The following is a 23,246-nucleotide window of genomic DNA, read 5'->3' on the forward strand; positions in this document are numbered from 1 at the left end:
TGTGGACATTGTAAATGTGGCAAATGATTATTCTAGATGTAAATGGCTGATTTTTAATGGAATATCTACATAGGGGTACAGAGGAACATTTCCAGCAACCATCACTCCTGTGTTCTAATGGTACTTTGTGTTAGTTAATGGTGTTGAAAGGCTAATTGATGGTTAGAAAACCCTTGTGCAGTTATGTTAGCACATGAATGAAAGTGTGAGTTTTCATGGACAACATGAAATTATCTGGATGACCCCAAACTTTTAGTTTATTCTCCTGTGAGCTCTCATTGTTTTGTCTGACAACTCTAAAAGTTAGTATTTGTCTCATTGCAGCCTGTGTAGCATTAAATGCAGTATTTGATTACAATCAGTTCATCAAGTGCCATGCCATTCACCGTGAGCGATCCTGTCTCTCCATCTAATCCGATCCTTTGCTTTCTGAATTGTGACTGTTGCCCGTTCCATGTGTAGCCATGATGTCAGTCCATCTACCATTTTCATTCTCTGTCTGCCTCAGCTTCTCTTCTCATTAATTTTTCCAGTTGTGAAAATATATTCCATAGTCTCTTTCCTTATGATGTGTCCAAAAAATGTTGCTTGCCATTTCATAATTTTGTTCAGTAGTGTGTAATTTGTGTTTAGTAGTTTTAAAACATCTTCAATGGTTATTCGGCCATATAAGATACACGCAGCATGCGTATAATCATTTGAATACACTTTGGGTTGCAAAAAACTGCATTCTATTTTGGATCTGATATTGCATTATATTTGATTGCTAATCAGACAATGACCTTAAAAAATGATGTCTAATGGTGTATTAAAATCCTCTGATTGGTGTGTAACTACAGTGTAATTTAGTATATTAATGCCCAAGAATGCTATATTTTGTATGTAATATAGCATTATATTTGGGTTCTCGTTGCAGCATGATTTAAGGTGTTTAATTTCAATATAGCTGTGTTGCTTTTCTGTGAAATTCAATCCCAAGCGCAGCCTGTTGTATTCTATTAGTGTACTAAAAATAAATTATATGTTTGAAGAAACCTCCAAATGCAGAAAGATCCCAGGCCGGGACACGAACCAGGAACCTTCTAGCTTCAAGGCAACAGCGCTAACCACAGAACCACTGTGCAGCCGCCTCCAAATTTTTGAGTATTATAAAAATGATTTTGTTTGCCATGCATGACAATAGCTGCTGTTTTCCCACCAGCAGGTGTCTCTGTTTCCACTCTTCACCTCCTCAGCTATGGCTGCTGCTCCCAGCCACTGATAAAAGAATGTTTACAGTTTGCACTTACCCATAATGCTGTGCGCTGTGTGTTGATATCAGAGGCTCATTTTACACATGGCGTGCACAAAAACTGCTGCTTTAGAGGCGTTCTACTGAAACTAACACACCAATTCATGTGTGTGCAAATGGAAAAGCAAAGGATTCATTGTTTTGCCTTAAGTACATTAAACCAGAGGGGAATATTTCACGTATGATACACTGTTGTTTGTGCTGTTGTTCATTCAGTGTCAATTTTACTGCAACATTGCCACTGCCTGCAGCCTCCTGTTTAATCAAACTGCCCCATTTTGTTCAACGATTCATTATTATATGCTCATTAATTCTAGTAATTTATAGTTATTGGGTGATTAAGTCGTTAATATCGCCATCTGGATGGGGTGGCTGTTTAAAAACACAGTATTTCTTCATCAGAGCCTGCAGGAACACCCAATGCCTAACCTGTTGGAGTGTCCTTGGGCGAGAGGAAACCAGACATTCACTCTGTCAGTACAACAAAGGAGGAGAAAAAAAAGAGGGGGATGCGAAAAAGAAATGTAGTACCGTCGCAGTCCGCACCGATAAGCTGCGGCACCGACAACACGCACGGAGAGTTCAGAAGTAGCCGGAGCAGACACGACGCTGCTCACCCACGGCTGTCGGCTGTCCCTAATTTAACTCCGAGCGATGTAATTGGCGATGGTGGATTTGTTTACCATATTTGGCAAGATAGTGACACAGCGCGTCTGGGAATTGGACGAGAGCGGCCGTCATTCACAAAAAGTCTGCCTCCCCGAGCTTTACAAACAAAGCGAGGGCTCATGGGAGTTGTAGTCCAAAACAAACCCTTTTTGAGACTCATCCAGTGGAGATTCACCTCCTCCGCGTTGATTTCACAGCCGCAAACGTGCTGTATGTTAAAATATACTGGTTGTGCTTGATTTTTGTCGCTTTTTATGTATTTAAGTGTCAAATTAACCCGCAGCAGACGGCTAAACACACGCCGCTCCGACACCCTCCGCTTGCAGCATACAACTCCCACCGGCGTCGCTCTCCCCTCATTGGCCGCCTCCTCCTGTCAATCACGCCGCGTTCCTTCCACTACCGCTCCTACAGTAAATATTTGTGTTTGCTCAACCGGCTGTAATGGTGGACGACTGAAGCAGACAAACGGAATACAACTAGAGTGAAGAAAGAGAGGAAAAACGGTCGAAAGTGCGCTTTCAGAGCCAGCCGCCGCGAGTAGGACACGGGCTTCGTCGAAAATGGATGAACTCAAACATCAAGTCATGATTAACCAGTTCGTCCTGACGGCGGGTTGTGCGGCAGACCAGGCGAAGCAGCTTTTGCAAGCGGCACATTGGCAGTTCGAGGTAAAGCAGAAACACAGAATGATAAGACTCCCAAGGGCTAAGTGGGAGCGTTAGCAGCACGGCTAATGTTTATGTCTCGCCGTCGTCTAGTTTCCACTCGCCCGTCTCGCCTTTCGACACTTTAAAAGACATTGCAACACAAAACGAAGCCTCGGTGTTAGCTGTGTGGTCCCTTAAGCCGAGCGAGAGTTTTAAACGTAAACTTTTGCTGTATTTGAAGTGGATATAGCTGAGCGTTAGCTTAAATAAATCAGCAGGGAGTACACGGTAATGCTGCAGGTCGAAGCGTACAGCTAGCATATCCAATTAGACTTCACTCTAGATTAAATACTATAATCCGACGCATGACAGCAGTGTACAGGCGCAGCCGGAGTGCTATTACGCAATAAAGATGACCGCCGTGTTGTATCGACTAGCCTACAAAGGAGAAGTTTGATATATTATTGTTTAGTCTGCGGCGAGCCGGCTATAGATTATTTTCACCTCGCAGCCGGCTCGTTGTATTGTTTAATCCAGCATGCACCAATGCTAGAATTGTCCCCGTTATCTATACTGACTGCCGCTGTATGATCCATAAAATAATCTCACAACAATGTCACATTATCTCCTATGTTTCTTTTTTTTTTTTAGACTGCCCTCAGTGCCTTTTTTCAAGAAACAAATATTCCATATGGCCATCATCATCAAATGGTGAGTGCGAGGAGGAGGGGTGGTGATTATAACACACTTCATACACTCTTCATTGTTCTGTTTGTTACATCACACCAAACCTGATTGTAAAGCGGGTATTTCTTTAAGGCTGCCGCGTTGTTTTGGGTGGGATGGGGGCCCTTGAGAAGCCCTTATAGGCCGAGAGAGATGATGTTGTACTAACAATAACAAAGCACATGTCGGCCATGTTGTGAGCTTCCAGAAATAAACACACAGGCAGGCATGCAGCAGCCACACTGACAGAGAGGGGGAGAGAGAGAGACTGTGTGTGTACATACAGGAGAATGGGAGCGAGAGTGATAGATGAAGATGTATGGATTTCCTCATTTTTCATTGTATCAACTGAGGTGCACGAGGGAAGGAAGGGCCCCTCAGTTTCTGGGTAACAGAGGTAAAAAAAACAAAACAAAACAAAAACAGTCTCTTTCCAGGAAGAGGTCAGCTGCCTCTCTCAAACTGACCCTCGTGCTGCTGCGTTTGCCTCCGGTAATTCAGCTTTTCCCCCCAGATTGGGATGTTGCAGAGCCCCCCACACAACACACACTGGGGACTTACACGGGGAGACAAATCAGACCAGAGTAAACTGGAAGGCGTTAGTGCTGTAGGAGACTCTGCACACACAGGCAGGGGTTGAACATTATGAAACACTAGCAGTATTTGGGCTTTTAGCAGCGGTCCTCTTTGGCAGCACACAAGCCTTTGTTTGCAGCTGCATGCATGGCAGCATCCAGCAACAGCTGCCCGCTGGAAGAGTCTGACAGAGATGTGAGGGGATTTTGGACGAAATTGTCGATCGTTTATTTTAGCTCCGTCTCAGTGCTCATTCTCTGTTTATGTGTGTGTGTTTGGCTCACTTTTTGTGCGGCAAAGACAGTCATTAAACTACTAAACATTTTACCCTTGTATTTCTAGAGGGCAGGGAGAAAGATTGGGATAAAAGAGGATTTGATTTTTATTGCATTGTGTGTGAGTGTGTGTGCATTTATCTCCTCTGAGTCGTGCCATATCGCCAGTCAACACAGAAACTGCGCTCACTGCCCTCAGTTGTTTTATCTCAGTGTTTTTGTAAGAAAAGAAGGTAGGCCTTCTTTAAAGAAGGTAGGCCTTCTTTATCACCTGATAAGTAAATAGGAGCTTCTCAGACCTCCATTGACCTCATGAAATTTCTCACTTTAATTTAGAGAGGAAACAATTTGCCAAGAGCTGTCCTGTTCTGTCTGCCAAGCAGGGCTGAGCTTGCTGCAGAGACTAGATAATGAAAGTCAGAATGCAGAGCAGCTACGTGTGTTCGTGGTGTTATTGTCATAGATGTGATGTTGCATAATCACGTTCCCTTTTTTTTTTTGCTCATGCCCGCATGTGCAAAAGGAACGCTTGCGTACTTTACGTGCGTATATTTTGTGCATGCAAAATGTGGGCGTTTTGTGTGAGTCACAACAGTACTACAGTAGGGCAGCGTGTCCAACCTTCCTGCAGCTTATCGGGCCACAGTGTTCGTTGGTATACAAATCTAATCCACTTTACTTTCACTCTCAATCTTAACACTCTCTCTCTGTCTCTCTTTAGTTTAAACATGAGCAGCATTAAGCTATATTTCTGTTTCAAATGCTGTTGCTGTTGATGCATCAGTGTTTTGCGTTACAACACAAACTGAAGTCATCCTTGAGATTGGTGTTTTGGCTAGAAGCCTTACCCCAAATCCAATGGCCCCAGCACATAGCCTGTAGACATGCCATTCCTGGCAGCATGGCATGGTAGGATGTCGTGTAGGTCAGTCAGTTTATGGATACTGCTCAGCGAGCTGGTTTATGCTATTGTTTTTGAGAGCCAAAGACAATATATGAGCCTGATTGCGGTTTCGCAAATCACTTTCCTATCTAAATTTGGCATTCTCCAATAGAAATCCCTTCGGTTCAAAAGTGCTGTTGTTTAAGAATTACATTTTATCTCTAAACAAAGATTTGCCGGTGAGAATTGTAGCTGTCAGTAGCTTAGCAATTTGTAAGATATCAGGTCTGATTTTGTTTATCTCTACTTTGCTAATGAATCATTTGTATACTGTATGTCAGAGGTTTATAACCTATATCAGATATCAAATAGTGGGCTTAGTCTGTCCACTCTCCAGTACAGTATTGTGTAATGCTGTGAATGCTGGAGGATTTAGCTAAAGCTCTTGTCATAATTTCCTTCTGCAAACAGTTCCAGACTCAAGGGACTGCCTTTGCTTTGGCACATGATGTAAAAGAGCTACATTTTCTGCTCAGACACTCTTGTTTGTTTTTGCATACATTATAACATTGTGTGTGTTTCAGTGGGCCATACAACCGCACGTATACATTTTGTCTTGAGCAGATTGTGCATTTATCTCTGTGGTTTTGAATTATGTCATCAAAGCTTACATTTGTGTTCCATGATGGACACTCAAGCCACAATCATAGTCCAGCCTACCTGGTGTTTTGTGTAACCCTTCCCCGTCTACTCCTAGTTTTTTTTTTTTTCCTCCACACACACACCCTGCCCATACAAACACTGCAGCCGCAATGCATTCCTGCAGGATGCAAGGCTCACCCGGACCCAAAATGGACCCTTTCACAGCAAAACGGGGCCAGTGTAACTACAAACACTGCACCCTGCCTCTCTACAGTTTATACACTCTTGCACCTCATACCTCCCTCCCTCACTGTTCTCTCTGTTTACAGACACAGATCATCATGCTCTAGAATTCAATTTGCCATTCATGTTTCCTGTTGGAGAATTGTTAAATCGTGTCCTCCTCTCGTTTTAGCATCATTCTCAAAGCAGTTAGCAGCTCCAGACCGATGTATCGGCATGTTTGCTCACTCGGAATGCATGCTTTCTGGGTTGTCTGTCTGTTGCTTCTGGCTCTTTGATGCTAATTCCTCTTATCAAATTTTATGCGCATTTTCTTGCGCTACTGTCTTTTGATTCAGAGATATCACACGCTTGTTTTCATGGAATTTTTTTAATGAATTCCAAATAAAAAAGCAGAGATATTTCAAATACTTTGTTAATTATATCCTATTACACATTTGACATACCAGCTGTCAAAATGCTCTCCTACTTACATATTATCACTTCTTTGCAAAATAGTAATTGACAGTAAATTACTGGTTACTTGTAGGATTGGTTTGAAGCAGTTTCTTGAGGAAAAGTTTCCTATATAATTGATGTCTTTTAGGACACATGAACAACTCTGAGAAATATTTTCTCTGTCTTCATGTTTTGTTTTGTTTTAATGATCTTGTGGACAGTGTAACAGTCTCCCAAGTGTTTATTATGTGTCTCTATGAATGTGGAAGCTAAAACACTGATTCCTAACTGTATTCCTAACTGTATGTTCACACTACCATCAGTGTTTCCATGATTAATTTTTCTCCATGTGGGCCACATACAGCCACAATAAAATGAATGAATCCTCATGTGACCACAGATGAGGAAGTAGCCCAGCTGGACGACTTCCATTGCTGTCTGGGAACATGTGATCCCATCATGTGACGAAGCTAACTAAGCCACAAAGCCTGCTTTACATGTGTAGAATTTCTTTCAGAGTTATGGCTGTTAAAGGAAATCGAGTGTGGCCCTCATGTGGCAGCTGTTAAGTCGGGGCTGTGGTGTTGAAAAGTATTTTGTCTTTAGTAGGTCAAGGTAATAAAAATATTCGCCTCAAGAAATGTTTTTTTCCCCTTTGAAACACAGCTCCACTCAGTTAAGTTATGACTATCTCTTGTTCTCACTTTGGTATATTTTAGTGTTGAAGTGAAAACAAAGGAAGCACTCCCTTGCTTGTGCTCTACTGCGGGGCGGGCTGTGTGGATGTGGCTTTTTGGGTTTCTTATTGTTTAAATGAACATATGAGTTAAATATAAGCAGTAATTGTCAAACAATCATCCAGTGTAAATTAGCCATTTCCTTCTGCTCCTAAAAACACTCATGTCAGGCCTATAAACTGCAGCTCAATGTTAAAACAAGCAGCTACATGACTCACCTTTTTCATTGTGCTGCAATTGCCGTTTGTGACAAAGATCATGCATAAGGCGGATAAAAGTTGGATTTTATGAAGGGCAACGTTCAGCTGTAACCGTCTGGGCACGGTGACGTAGAAGAATAGTACAGAGCTTTGCTGGGCAGCGATAAAAGTGGGCGTGTGGTTGTTTAAAGGCTGTTTCCTGGCAATATGAACACCCAGCAGGAGAAAAAAGGAGGGTTTAGTGTGTGTCTGTGTGTTTGAGGGGGTGTTTTTGGTAACTACAAACACTTGGTTTTGGTGTCCGGGTGTGGCTTCAGAAAGGATTTTTTGGAAATCCGAACTTTTCTCATCCATGTAAGAGCTCATCTCTGAGAAGTGTGTGGTGTGCTCATGCAGAAGAGCAGAGGTATAATTACCTTCATAAATCATGCTGTGACAGCATGGACGACTGTCTGCTCCTGTTTCTCTCTCGCGTCTCAACCTTTATCCGTTCATCATCAAGAGATGGAAGGCTAGCTTAAGTCAGTAAAGGCTACTTGGATTGTTTCTTAAATGCCAGCGAGGAATCAATGAATACAAGTGTGGGAGGGTGTTTGGCTAGTGCTTAGGGTGAAATAAGCTAATAGCAGGGCAATGCCAGGTATTTGGGTAAAAGATACAATAACTGAGTTAACACAGAGCTGCTTTGTGTGTCTTTCACAATCGAAACAAGGTGTCCTCTGTCCTGCTCCTGACATTACTAGCAGAAGATGATTAAGTGCAGAGTTGGGTGAAACGTGGTTTGTTTTCTCCCACTGTTTGTGATTTCATGTGTGTGTGCACTATAATCCCATGGGTGTGCACGTAGCATAGTGTTTAATTTCATTGTTAATCATGTCTAGATCTGCTAATGTCAATGCGTGTGCATGCATCTGTGCCTGGATATCTGTGTGTGTGTGTGTGTGTGAGTCTGTACCCGTGTGTCGTACAGCCATGCCAAGCAGTTAACCACATCTGAAGAGGCTTGGCCTGCGCGCTGCATGTTCCAGCATGTTGCCCTGCATGTTTCCAGGAGCATGGCTTCCCAGAACCCTAACCACTCACACAAAGACATGTGCACAGACACACACACACATACACACAAGAACTTTGGCTCAAGGGACCAAGGGAATGGGAAGCCATGTGGGATGGCTGTGAGGACCAGATGTGTTTATGAGCAGTGGAGTTAGATTGGGTTTCACACTGATTCTTGGAGTCATAGCATACACTTTCAGACACACACACACACAGACGTGTTTGGGCGTATGGCTGAGGAAACACAAGCAGCACATGAGAACCTTGTCTGTTGGATAAAGACAGTGATGTCACATTGTCCCTGGCTTGTTTTCTCAGGTTAGCAGTAGCACCACAGTCAGGCTCAGGTCAGCTGATTCTCTGCTCAGGCCTGCTGGTACTAAGTCGTACTATTCCTGCGCTGTCACTGTTTCGAGCCACATCTATCCCTTTCCTGCTTTCCAAGCTCACATTCGTGACCTTGGTCTCCTCACCAGTCCCTGTCTGATCCTCTTCTCTATTAACCCTGCTGCAATTCCTGCTTTAGGCCTGTAATTGCAGTGCAGTTCACTTCAAAGGTTCCCAGTATGACACCCATGGGTGCTCAAGTATTCAAAACGCCATTTTGCAAACAAATGTCTTGAGTTTTCCACAAAACTAATTTAATTTGCTGGTATTATTTATCAGGCACTGGTTTTCTGATCTCAGATGTGTTTGACAGAAATCTTTACATTTTTTCTGTTATTTTGAACATTTGATAAACAAAAGCATATATTATACTGTTTTATGAGCAAGAACATAGCAATGAACAAAACGAGTTACAAAGTATTTTTTCATCACCTTTCCTCTTTTTGGTGTTGGCTGAAATCTCTTTGGCAGGCACCAAAAATAGTTTGATTCTGGAAAAAACTGTATTGTTGTCAATATTTTTGCCAGCAATTCAATATATTATTGTTCGGTTGATTACAATGCGATCTAACTTGTTTTGAACTGGGCCACCTCCTTTATCTACCCACTGAGTAAATGTTTTAAAGCATCTCTCTTTGTTGTCATGTGTGCAGGCACTTCAGTCAAACCCCAGATAGCAAACTATGGGTGAATCAATGTTGAATCTATGTTGAGACCTAACGTCGAAATTATACAGAAAGCGCAAGGTTGATAAAATGTTGAGCCAACGTTTGCTTACATCGATTACATGTTTGCAAACATAGATTCAACATTAATTAAACATTGACCTGTCAAACATTTTAATTAAACCAAAATACAACGTAGATTCAATGGTATCTTTTAAACACAAACTTCAATGTTGACAAAATGTTGTTGAATCAACGTTCATCCAACCATCAGTCTTCAACCGTAACCACAATTCAACCTTCTTAACCCTAATTCAACATTGATTTAACATCTTTTGCTATCTGGGTAAAGTGTGATTTATGGTTGAAAAGCAAACGTTGACTCAACATTTTATCAACCTTGCGCTTTCTGTATAATTTCGGCGTTAGGTCTCAACATAGATTCAACATTGATTCACCCATGGTTTGCTATCTGGGACTTCTGTAGGTATTTTGCTTTATGTAATGGCATCACAAAACTTTTTTTTGTTGAGTTTTTTAGTAACTTTCTGACTCAATAACATTCAGTAAATCATACTGAAAATAGAAACAGACATTGATTAGAAAGTCCTAATGAACTTGTTGCTTGAGTTGTAAAAGATAAACTAATCTTGATTTGTGTATGTGTGTGTGTATACCTCTAAGAGCGATATCTTTTTTGGCAAGGCAAACCTTAGTGTAAGCATGTTTTATTCTCCTTCATGACGACCTTTGGCCTAGTAGTTTCTTTTGCTAGCCTGTGACCAGCCGACAGGCCAAACTCCCTGTTCTAGATTTGAGTGGGCCACTGAACACCTATTGTTAGCCTTTTAGTTATTGTTGTGCGCTGTGCAGTGTGGTCTGTTGGTCCGACTGAACACATGCTCCACTCAGTCCCAGTTCTCCTATCTTCTGTCTGCCTTCTTTTCTTTCTGTTTCTGTATCATTTCTTCTGTCTTTTTCTTTCCCATTCTCCTCCCTATACTGTACAGTGTTCAAATACACATGAAAACAGACCACAGGCTGGCTAATGATCAACTGATATTCTCTTGAGCACAATCCAGCCATGGCCCTGTGTGTTTATACTGTATTAACTCACACACAAACATTTGAAGACTCTGGGACTCAGTTGCCAGAAGCTGGGTGAGGGGTCACGGCTGAGGAGGGGAGTTGATGATCACTTGAAACGTTCAGCAGCACCTGTCAGCTTCCTTTATTTAGTTTGAGAAAAAAACATCGAGTTCTGACAAACCAGCCACTCCCATAAAAACCCGACTGTCACCTCATTGTTTGTGAGTGGTGCAATGGGATAATAAAGCACAGAAGCGGCGAGCTGCTTGTCTGGTTTAGGTTGATGTAATTGTTTTGATGTGCTGACAGTAACTTGTGCTGTGCCTCACATATACATGTGAAGGTACTGCAGATTTCCTTGTATAGCACAGAGAGGATGTTGACAAGTGGATGGATGGATGCACATCTTGTAGTTTAGTTTTTTTTTCCCCTCCTCGGAAGGTTCAGCATGTGGCACATTTGCAGCTTTTTTGAAAATATTACAAATGTTATCAACTTGGCTAGCAGCTGGTTTGTTTTAGTTTCCTGTTATCCGTGGTTTCATAAGACAGTGACCATAAATGGTCAGATCTTCTGTTGAAACAGTGAATCTGCAGGTTTATTAAAGCTCACAAATGTAATGAAATTACTTCTCAATGTATATTAACGTTGAACATCATTTATAGTTATTTTAGCCCTATTTTCACTAAAAGCTGTAAATTTACTATAGTGCCTGTCCATTTATGCAAAATAGTGCATTTTATTCAATGCATAGTCATACACAGAAGCACTGTTAATTTTTTTTGTTCGGGTTTTTAAATCTCACTTGCAATGTAGCATCAGAAGCAGCAGATGAGCATTTAATTCCTTTTACTTAATGGTGATTCTCAAACACAGTATTGCTCATGGTTAGTGTAGTTGCTACATGCTACACTTTGTTAGTCAGTAATGGCTGCATTGGGATCCAGCTACAGAGCTGCAGCTTCAAAACAAAGAGCAGCGCTAGGCTACATATACACCATAAGAACACTCCCTATTTAAACATTTAGCAGGCAGGCAGAATCATGTACTGCTAATGCAGCAAAGCTTTCTGCTTTATTCTGCCTATCCTTTTTCTCTTTCCATTTTTTTTTTTAGCATTTTGGCCAAAAGCAGCTCCTCCTTTCACCGCTTGGAGTCCTAATGATTCAGTCAGTTTCCCCCCCTTCCAGTAGTGTGATACAAAAATGGATAAATTTATCACCTTGCATCTGTTAATCTTTAGGGTTAACACCACAAGATTATAAGTAAAGCAAGCCTTAAATGTCAGTATCTGAGCACCACGTGGAGTCTTTGTTTATTGGATGTAGTTTTGGTAAAAATATCTGAGGTTAGAGATTTGAAAGGCATGTTCTAGTCAACACTTCCAATTCCAGTTCCCATAACCTTAGCTAAATATGTCAACATGTCTGCACTCTTTGCCAATATTTTGATATATTGGGGATAAATTTCATATCATGCTGCTATTCTTGGCTGTTTCCATCCTTTTCTGCCTATAAAGCATTGCCTTATTGGGCAATGTCAGTTGTATAGTTGCATTATAAGTCACACAAACTGCTGCAGTGTTTTTCAAAGTGGACACAAACCTGCATTTTCAGTGTTGCCAGGTTTGAAAGGCTCTCACAAGCTCAAACAAACAAAACATAAAAGAATGACTGTTTCACAATGCATATAAAATCCTCCAAACTTGGGTGGCGTAAATGAACCTTAGACTAGTCTAGACCTGATGTTGGTGCAACCTAAGCATCTTCCCACACATCCAGCACTTTACCCCACCTATGCATGTCTTGCTACGTTTTATTTAACCTGTTGATACATTTAGAGAAGGTTGATTGCACATTCTACAGTATTTTACTACAGTAATTTGACACCCTGAACTATGCATTAATAGTCTTTTACTGCAAGCTGTTCAGCAACTTTAGCGCCTGTTTTTACTCCAACATTGTTGGAAGACAAGCATCGACTTTGACTCTTGTTGAGGCGAGGAATGCTGAAGTACATATACAACAAAAGATGGTACACATTTGTGTTATGATCATTTTAGCATATCGTTCTTGTGGTAATTGTTGTATGTTGACAGTAAACTGAGTCTCAGAAGGGGCCATGTTGGTGGTTTGATGTGGTTGACAGATGCTTTTTAAATAAGAAACCAAAATACCAAATTCCTTGAATGCGTTTGCTTTTCACAGTGTTGAAATGTTGGTCAGCAGCTGTGACATGTCTGGATGGAATACATGAAAAAAGTACTAAAATGTGTAAGTAAGCTGTATAGGCTGAACTGTTGGCCACGCAACAGCATACATGGCCTTAGGTTAGAAAACAAACATTTTGAAGTGCATACCACAACAGCTAAGTCCTCAAAGCAGACACTTTGTCTTGTTTTTGCAGTTGTGGATCTTTTGTTATTTTGCAAACTGACATTCACACTGACCACTCTCCATCAGCATCATTATGATAAATGATGCCATAAATGCAGAGATCCCTGGACTCAAACAAACCTAAACGTGTTGGAATCTAGTTTTCAGACCTGATACCCACATAGCCTATTTGGTTTTTACCTCACAGTGGCCTGCATTAGAACCTACGGTGAAGAGTATTTCAGCTATAAAACAGTCAATCTGTGCAGTGACTCTGTACACACTGTATTGAACAGCAGGTCCAATGCTCTAATGGAGTCTGAAAATACAATGGTAGTAGGAATGTGAGCTGGGATGGAGGATAGAAATGTCAGCCCTCGTGTTTCAGTGCGATTCTCGTGTCTCTCAGATCTCTCAGCACAGTTCGCTGCAAGAGCTGACGTACAATGTGTGAACTGTACACAACAAGGCATAGACAGAAGGGAGAGGAAGACGGGAGAGGGAAATGAGAGAAAGATAGAAAGAAGAGAAAACGGACATGTCATTGGCTCATGTTAATGTTCACTGCAGAGGGATTGATGGAGAAAAATATTGTTCTTCACATCTGTCTAAATGTATTTTGAACAAAAAATTTCCTTGGTAATGCTTGGATAGGACCATGAAACAGCAATCATTAGTTTGAATTTGTCAGCAGTTATTTTCTAAATATGACATTTTTGGTCAGAAAGGAAGTCTGTTTATTTGCTTCATCTAAATAATGAAAACAAACAGATCACGTTTCATTCATTGCAAAATTTGGCTTAAAGTTGCTCAGAAAGCAGGAAGGAAACATCCAGAGACTAATTAAGGGTCTGTGAGGTGTGGGGTTGAAGCGCTGAGGCAAATGTTACATGATGAGATCAGCCAGGTTCAGGAAACAGAACTGGAACCTCTGCACATCTTGATGAGTGCATAGAAGACTTCTCTTTTCAGCCTGCCAGCCTAGCACATGCACACACTTGATATTTCAGAGGAATGTCTTTGGTTAGACTGGAAATAGCTTCAGCTCATCTGTGTTTGTGGACAAACACGCACACATACGTACACAAACGGAGGAGTGTTAAAGGTTTCAGAAGCCTCACCGCGAGCTCAGACCAGGCATGTTTGGAGTGGTCGCTGCCCGTCAGCCGTGCGTTCCTCATGCTGGGCTCAGCAAACAGACTTGAAGAGAGGGTGGACGGGGCTGAGCCACTGTGACCACAGAGTCAGTCCTGCCTCAGCCCCGTCCCGTCAACAGGAGATCTGTGCTGCTTCCTCATAACAACCGTACCCATGGCAACCCCTCTCTGTTGGCTGTGTTTTGAACACAAACTGCTTCTCACTGTCTGTTATTCCCCTGTCTCTCCATCTGTATATCTTCAACAAATGGCTAGACCTTTGTGCTGTAGCGCTCTTTCTGTTGTATATGCTGTGACATGCACTTACACGCACAGTCTGTCATTTTGAAGGTCCTCACCTTAATATAACAGTAACTATTATCTGTGTCTTTCTAAACATTGGCTGTCTTAATAGATGTACTTTGAGAGGTTCTTTGAGCTGCTTTGAATGAGTTCCTTTGTTGGTTTAATTTTTTTTGCTGCTATATGATCCTGCCAGATTGTTAACTAGCTAAAAAAGCCTACAGATAGCCGTTTGTTTGGGTTAACTGAGCTGACTCTTCTCAAATTGCAACTAAGTGTGTTGGTGAAGACATGAGAACTAGACAGTTTATTGTCTTACTGTAACCTCAATGTGAGACCAAGTTTGCCTCACCAGACCTCTGACTTAACTCACAACCCTCCATCCATGATCCAGTAATTTGTCCCAGAGGAGTATTTGCTGTCTGCTTGCTTTCTTGGATACAAAATGACCAATTCCATGAGTGAGCTACTCATATGTCCCAGCAAACCTCACATGCTTCCCATCCGATTGTGCTTGTATGGGTGTGATGTAACCGCAAACCCACTGTAGGCGTTCTTTACGCCAACATGGGTGTGCTGGCCGATATTATCAGTCAGTATTGGCCTGTCACAGATCTATTGATATTGGCATGTATGTTACTCAATACATGACAACAGAGAAACTTTCTTTTACAGAACAGAATCCAGAAAAAGATGCTTATGGTAATTTGCAAACAGTGCTATCGCATGTTTTGTCCAACAGAGCAACTTTGACCACATTGTTTCCAATATCGTCAGCACCGTCTGCAGCACATTCAGCAGAGTACGTATCACAGCAGAGCAGATGGTGGTGCCGAGTCAAGTTTTGTCACTCTAGAAAGTTAATATACAATGACCCTGTCTTTTCCATAATACTTTAACTTCTGTATGAAGAATAATGACTTTATTATTGATATACCAATACTAAAACGTCTTACACCCTAAAAGCAGCATCAGCCCCCAAAACCCAGTATCAGTGGGACGTATTTATAAATGTCTGTATGTGAAATATTTTTTGCTGCAGCCCACGTGTCTGTGTCAGTTGTTTCAAAGCCAACTGGATTTGGACCCCGGTCTGTATACGCCAGTCTTGGCAGGTCTTGCGATGGGTTTCTGTCCTTGCGTCCATGCTTTGAGAGTTAATCTGCTACTAGGCTGCTTAATACACACAAAGAAAACACAGTAACCTGCTTCCTCCGTATGCTGCACCAGAGCAACACTTTTAATCTCTGTCCAGGATGTGTGAGTTTCTACCTCCGGAGTTGTTTCTTTCTGAGATAGGTCATTATGGTCTAATACTGTACACTTAAAATGTGACGCTTGTTGTGTGGGAACTGCATTTAGAAAATACAGACAAAACAAAGCCTATCCCAGAACCACTGTAGCTGTATTGTATATGCCATAATTGTGTCTCATTTGTTTGGGAGTAGAAGACAGGGTGTTTCTGCATGTATGTGGGTGAGTGTTCCACTGTAATAATACTGGTACTGACGGGTGTGAACTCTGCTGAAGCTTCTATCAATGTGAAGGTGTCTGATAAGCAGTCAGACCCAAACTCAGACATCCTGGCAGAGAAGACAGCTGCTGTGTTTTTGAACCGGATCGTCGTCCCTGTGGGTCGATACCGTCTGCGCCTCAGACTCCATCCAAGGTCTTCTGCACACGGTGTTTGAAGTTGGTTTTGTCATCAGCCTCCCTCTCCTCTGTTTCCTGTCTCGCTCTTCTGTTAAATGTTAGGCTACAGCATAAAAATAAATATGTACAGGTGAAATGTGTGGTCTCTGAGCTGAGTGCAGGTGTATATTCATACTTGCTTATCTGTGCTTGTTTATAGATGAGTAAGTCAGATGCAAAGGTCTCGGTGGACAAGCCGAAAGGTCATGCGTCAGCATTTTTGTCTCATTTTCCATTCCTGGACAGTCGGCAAGGAGGCAGAGGGCCTCATCTGTTGTTTTCTACCTGAGTTCACAAACTCATCACAAGCGGTAAGAAACCCAAGCAGCACCTCCACGGCTGCCCGCCAAGCACAGGAAGGATCACAGAGGTCACTTCAGCATTCCAGGGTGTCCCTTTACTGCAGGAAACGGCCTCAGAGACATGAGCCAGCGTTTCCTGTCAGAGTGCACAGTGGACATGCTCACCTTTCATAACAGTGCGCCTCTCCGAGAACCTCTGGCTCGGCGTGGACCGGCTCAGCACGGCCCCAGACTGTATATTCGCGGGACTAACTTGCGAGCCACAGCACTTTTAGGGGGCAAGGTGGTTTGATTACAACCCCAAGGGAGGAATGGGGTTCCTGTCCCTGTTGTTTTTTTCCTGAAGGCTGCTTGTGTGCTAAGACTGTGTGTCACAGTCTGCACATCCTGGGTGATGGAGCCAAGGGTAGATTAGATACTGCGGGTCAGCCCGAGTTCTAGTTGTCAGCAAAGGGAATGTTGTTTTCCAGTTTTTTTTCTTTGTCTTCAGCATGTTAACATTTTTGTGTCCGATATCCGTGTGTGACTGCAGCTGCTATTCCTCATAGGTTGATTCCTGGAGCCTGTGACTCTACATTCTGGAAAATTTACTCAGAAGACAAACAGTGTGAAGCTGTAGGAAACATTGGTCAACATTGCTGCAATAAAATGAAAAAAAAGATTTAAGGATGCTTATGAGAGAATTTCCGGATGAGTTAATGAAGGATTAATGAAGCTACAAGCTCATATTCTTTGGTCAGTTCTGCTTGAACTCCCAATCTGTGGAGTTGCCAAGCTGTTTTCTTCCATTGTTGAGGCGTGGTGATTGAGGGTTGTTTTGTCTTGTAGGTGCCTGCCTTGCCCTTTCAGCCAAGGTTCTTATTTTTAGGTAGAAATCCTCCTGGCTTATCGTGTCTCCACCTTTGCTTCCCTGTGGAATACAGTAAGTTGTTGTTTCCCTCATCACAAACGGACAGGGACACACCGGAGGAAGCAGGTCACGGAGCAGTGTGTGAGAAGTTGTGTTAGTGATGATGATGATGATAAGGGCTTACTATTTCTGAACAGCCAAACATGTTGTTTACATGGCCTGGTAGCTACAAGGTGGTAGGTTCCAGTGTTGTTTTTGGCACATGGGTGCGTTGTGCTTTGCTCCGGGTGGCTGCTGAAACAACTCCTCTGGCAGTAGAACAATAACAGCGCTGGCACAAAGAGGGTCAGAGCTCAGGGGATATAATGAAGTCAAGGAGACTTTGTGTGTGTTCATGTGTAGTTTCTGTGACCACAAAGCAAGTTTAGCTTTCAGAACAAGTTTATCTAGTATGCTAAATCAGATTAGAGAAGAAACAGGATGTGGATGTAAACACAGAACTGTAATGTCATCATCAGGACCCTCTACAGGAAGCAGAGAGTGGCTGGGATTCCCCTAAACTCCCCTTCAGTTACACAAACAGTTCCTCCTTCACAGTTATGTCTGCCTTTAAGCACCGTTGAATGTAATGTACTTTTACAGAATAATCTGGTTTGTTGGTATCGGCCTGTTTTCCTCAACAATAACTGGCTTGTGTAGACTTTTCCACCACAGCTGCATTGTATTCCGATGAACGTAATGATGCAGTGTTTGATATCATTCAGATACAATAAAAGAGGAAAAAACCTCTGTTTGGCCTCACCGTTTAACAGTGACAAATCACAGTGCAAGGAATTCGTTACACACTAGGAGGAAATACCAATTTCACCACTGATAGTAGCCCTAATAAAAAAAACAGAAGTGGTGCAGTCACAAGATAAGCTGCATTTCACTCTCTCAGCAGACTGTGAACCACCGTGTAAATGACTGTTTTTCATTACAGATGAACCTGACTATTGTTTCTTTGACTGATCAATAAATTACCCAAACTGACTAATTGAATTAGCAGAATTGTTCACAGCCAGTCAAGTTATCATTGCCAGGCTACTATACAACATGAGAAAATAGTTAAACACTGTCCAAATGCATGTTTCTTTGAGTAGATACAGACAGATTCACTTTAATGTTGAAACACCAGCAGATATTTACATTTCAGAGACTGGGGGTAGTTATACTTTGAGGTGTTTTCTTGCTTTAAAATTACTGACACACTTGATTACCTGTAGGTTATCCCAGAGGTTATGGTTACATCTTCAGCTTTTCAACCATTCAATATGCACCACCGACAGCTCAGTGACATCAGCCATTATGTCTTCAGGGTTTGCACCAAGTTTTGAGCCTCGCCACTGTAGAGGTAAAACGGCAGCAAACATTGCAGTAGGAAATTCTGTCTGTGAAGCTAATCGTTAAGCTGAGGCTGCCTTCAGTGATTTCCCATCCTGGATGTACGTTAATCTTTGTCTTTTCCTCCTCGTCCTCAGATGTGCACCCCAGCCAACACACCAGCGACTCCCCCCAACTTCCCAGATGCGCTGACCATGTTCTCCCGGCTGAAGGCGTCCGAGAGCTTCAACAGCAGCAGCGGCAGCCCCATGGCCGCCTCCATGGCCACCTCGCCCCCGCCCCCCCAGGTCGGCGGCTGGGGCGTCTCACCAAATGTACCTAATGTGCCGCAACCTCCACAGGGACTCTGGACTCAGGGGCAGCCCCCCTCGCAGCCCTGCCCTGCCTGGCCTACGGGAGTGAACCCGCACGCAGGCGCTGAGCAGAAGGCTAGCGTAGCGATGGAGGCGGAGAGATGAAGGGCCGCACGGGACTGAAAAGGCCCCCCCTCCTACCCTCCCTTCCACCAGGGGCAGGGAGGTAAACGGGGGGGATGAATGTGGGAAGGGTGGGACGGGTGGGAGGCGATAGTGGGAAATGGGTTTGGGTCTTTTTCCCCCAAAAAATGGATGATACGGAAAGAGACAGAATCTACGCAAACCAAGAAAAACTCAACGTGGACAATTTAAGAAGAGGAGAAAACCAATGCAAATGTCAATACAAAAAAAGTTTTAAAAAAAAGATACGCACACACATAGTAATAAGAGAGCAAGTGAAATCTTTGTTAGTTTTTTTCCTAAGTAAATGCATAGATAAAAGAAATATTATTGAACTAAAAACAAGAAATGAAAAAAAATTGTCACGCCCAAGGATTCTATGTGATGTTCAAGGACATTCAAGGCAGCAAACTTCAGTTTTTCATTTAGTTTTTTTCTCTTTTTTTTCTCCATTTTTTTCAGCCAGTGTTTTTTAGCCACTGGCGTTCTGTGTTTCTGCAACAGTCTGTGCTGCATGAGGAGAGAGGGACTTGCAATGCAGTGTTTTAGATTGACTCAAAAATCATCACGCACTTGAGTGTGAGTGTGGACGCATGTGAGCAGGTGGTCAGTTTGTAATCAAAAATGTATACACACACATGCATATATATATATAATCACACACACACACACACACACACACACATTAGGGTTTAGAGGAAACACCTCCATACTGTCATCCCCATCGTCAAAGGTGGGACTTTTCTTACCTCACCTGGTGGTCACCTGACTTCTTTCAGCCAATCAGGGATTCTTCTTAAACCAACTGTTGCCGCCGCCGCAGGACATGTTTTTAAAGGTTTTTTCTTAAAGGCAGCAGCCACTCTGGTTTATGCTAACTGATCCTCACTGCAAAGGCTTTTCCTGACAGTTTTAAACCTGGACTCAGACTACAACTGTCCACTGTATACTTTTTTCTGGAGATTTGGGTTATTACAAAAAAAAAATTGAGAGAAATCATGGTTTAATATAATATCGTTTATAATGCTAATTGTTCTGTTCTTTTGTGGAAAGGTTGAGGGAGGTGGCTTTGAGGATGGGTGGGTCTTCAGGTTTTTTTTTGTTAGTTTTTCTGTGGAAAGAGTGAATCAAACGCAGCTAACGATGGCTACCGATTTAAAAACAAACACGACTACTCCATCTTTGTAAACAGAATTGCCACTTTGCATGATGTGTTCATAACGTGTAACATCTTTTGTAGCAAACATACATGAGGTCGAGACATGTTTAGGGAGGGGGTGGACATAAAGGTCAGGGTGGCGGGTTCCAAAGTCAAAAGAAATGCAATATATGTCTTCATGTAAAGGCAAAATTGGATAAAGTGTCTTAGATATGAGAATCATGCGGGGAAAAAAAAGACAGCTTCAGGAAGCCCACCTGTGGGCTATTTGGGCACACTACAGATTACTTTAAGATATACAGTATATATATATTTACCCTCAGATACTGTACTGTGGAGGGGTTTTTACAACATTTAGGTTTCTAGTTTTGACCAGTCTTTGGTCCACTGATACTGCTGAGGGACATTTCAGGGATGACCCTGATACACGGCAATATTTTAAAACGCAGGGTCTGCCCCTTTTTTAGTTAGTCCTGTTTGAATTATTTTTACATTCATCGAAGAAGAGAAAGTAAAAAGAAAATATTTTGAATAGCTGAGGGCTCTTTTCATTTTTAAAAGGATAAAAAGACGAGTAAAAACAGATGAGAAAATTATGGATATAATACTGAAAAAAATAACCAACTTCCTTTTTGTTATTTAGACTAAACTAATGTTTGAGTTCATCCTTTCTCCATGCTTCATACTTTAACGAAATCAGAGCGTGTCTGGGTGGGCCTGTTCCTAAAAATGGTTTCTCATGTATGTTTCCCCCCTTGTATGACTGTATGAGACCATTCCCACAATATTTGTGGACTACCTGATAATTAACTTATCATTTTTGTGAACCTAAATAAATATTGTATGTCAACCTACTCAGGAGTGTGTGAGTGTTGGCGCTGCGTTTGATTGAATATGACATTTTTCATGACAGTGTGTGGAGCGAGACACCAGAGCAGTGTGTTAAACGACGACAGCAGGAAGATGGATGCATCATAATCTCACCCTTGGCTACCTCTCAGTCAGGTAGATTTAATACACTCACCCCTCCAGACTACACAGTCATGTTCTACAAACCTTCTTTCTCCGCTGCTCTGTATCAGAGAGCTGAGCTTCCTCGCCTGACGTCGTGCAGCAGGACATGGAAGGGTGCTAGATGAAAGCCAAAATGGAGGAGAGAAGAGAAAGAAAAAGCTTTTCCAGAGAGGGAGTTCAGCACTGCGGCCGTCGCTATCTTCACCTCCCTCAGTCCGCAGCTCTTCAGATGTAAACACAAACAAATACCAGCTGTCCACACGCACGCAATCACCCTGCATAAACACACACCGCACACGGACGCCCACACATGCCAGTGGTGGAGCGTTGGTGGTGCTGGTGGTAAAGGAGGGAGGGTCACAGAGTTCTCCGTGTCCTCAGCTCACCCCTCCTGACCGCTTCCTCCTCTTGCAGGAAATATAAAGAGATTTCCTTCGCTGATTGTGTGTGCCGCTTTGCCAGTCTTTCAGCTGCAGTGAGTCGGTGAGTGTCGACAACTTGGCATCGGGCGCTGCAGCGACTCGGAGGAAAAGGAATGCCAGAGAACACACAGGGAGACGGGATGCACTGATAGTGATGAGAACAGAGACAGTTCTGAAAGGACCAATCCATATCCTGGACATTATAACATAATATAAGTAATCCACATGGTTGAAATAGTTGGTAACCTATAGCACAGTTCTGGTTTAAGGCTCCACCTCCCGGCACTCCACAATTAGACTGAGTGGGATTCATTTTCCAAAAGAAAGAGACAAAAGAAGGGTCATTTTTGATAGATATTGTGAGTTGGCAAGAACTTTTAACATTTAATATCTGATTTTCACCATCTGAAAATAAAAGTTCAGATATCAACAATGTAATTTAGACCAATTACACTGTGACTAGTCAGAATAATTGCAGATACTCCAAATGTCAGAAAGATAAGTCTCAAAGAACATGGTGCTGTTCTCACCTATCTGTCATTCAGTTCTTCCTTAAGAAAATGAGCATTTCAGACATCCACATTGTCGTTTTGCCCAAGACACCATTCACGTGTTTGAGGTTTCTGATTACAGATATCCTGAATTACATTTTAACTGGTCACAATGGTGATGTACACATCTGGAAGTGGAAATCGGACTGGTCAAAAACTATTAACAGATATTTAAAAGTAGAGTTCTGACTATGAGATGACGTTACAGACATCTGTAGTTAAGTCAGAGGTCACAGTCGGTTGGAGGCGGCCTGCTTTTCAAACATTCTGGCACCACCACGTTTTTCTACCATGCCAGAACAGTCTTAGTTCCTTGCTGATAAGCTCCTCCTATTTCTTAGCATTTTCTAACAATCTTATCCACCAAAGCAGCTGCAGTTACTTCTGCTTATCACGATTCAAAACAGAGCGCCGTTAGAGATATCTGGAAGGAAAATTCTTGATAGTCAAACTCAGCCAGATAATGTTAAACAACGTCATTTTGACTAATTACATTATTACTAGTCTAAATTTGTATTCCAGATGTCTATTCTGACCAGGCAAAACAGTAGTTAAAATATCTGTGATTCAGTTTTTACTAGTTAAACTAATAGTTGCAGAAATTCCAAATGTCAGTTTGACTAGCCTGAGATGTTGTTCATGACACTGTTCATGCGAGGCTTCCCATTAGATAATGCCTCAGGAAAGCCTTTACTTCTGACTTCTGACGTAACTAAGGATATCATTAAGCTCTAATTCAAGATTTTTGCAATGACACTTTGACTGGTCAGAATTCCAGTTCAAGTTATCTACAACGTCATTCTGACTAATAAAAGCTAAGATATCTGAAAAAGACAATGCAGAAATCTTGATTTTAGGGGATTTCAGGGTATTCTGAACTAGTCAGAAATAAACAGTAAATGTCTGAAATTGGGAGTTTAACTGGTCATAATTCTGTGCACTGTGTCTGTAGATGAATGACAATGTAGATATTGGAAATTTCTGCAGTACGTATCCAGTCCAGCTGTTAAAACTGCTCGTCATATATGGTCAGTTTGTGCTTTAAACTTAGAATAGGAG

The 23,246-nt window shown here is 42.2% G+C and overlaps 1 protein-coding gene across 1 annotated transcript; it reads left to right on the forward strand.

Annotated features, from left to right (window-relative positions):
- The first annotated feature begins 2,343 nt into the window (after positions 1-2,343).
- ubald1a (UBA-like domain containing 1a) lies at positions 2,344-21,054 on the forward strand. Its single transcript, XM_022213651.2, has 3 exons — positions 2,344-2,631; positions 3,262-3,321; positions 18,703-21,054. Exons 1-3 carry the CDS (start codon positions 2,524-2,526, stop codon positions 19,021-19,023), a joined length of 489 nt encoding a protein of 162 aa, XP_022069343.1. The 5' UTR covers positions 2,344-2,523; the 3' UTR covers positions 19,024-21,054.
- Positions 21,055-23,246: the final 2,192 nt, after the last annotated feature.

Source organism: Acanthochromis polyacanthus, chromosome 19 (assembly GCF_021347895.1).
Source record: "Acanthochromis polyacanthus isolate Apoly-LR-REF ecotype Palm Island chromosome 19, KAUST_Apoly_ChrSc, whole genome shotgun sequence".
In the NCBI taxonomy this organism is placed as follows: domain Eukaryota; kingdom Metazoa; phylum Chordata; class Actinopteri; family Pomacentridae; genus Acanthochromis; species Acanthochromis polyacanthus.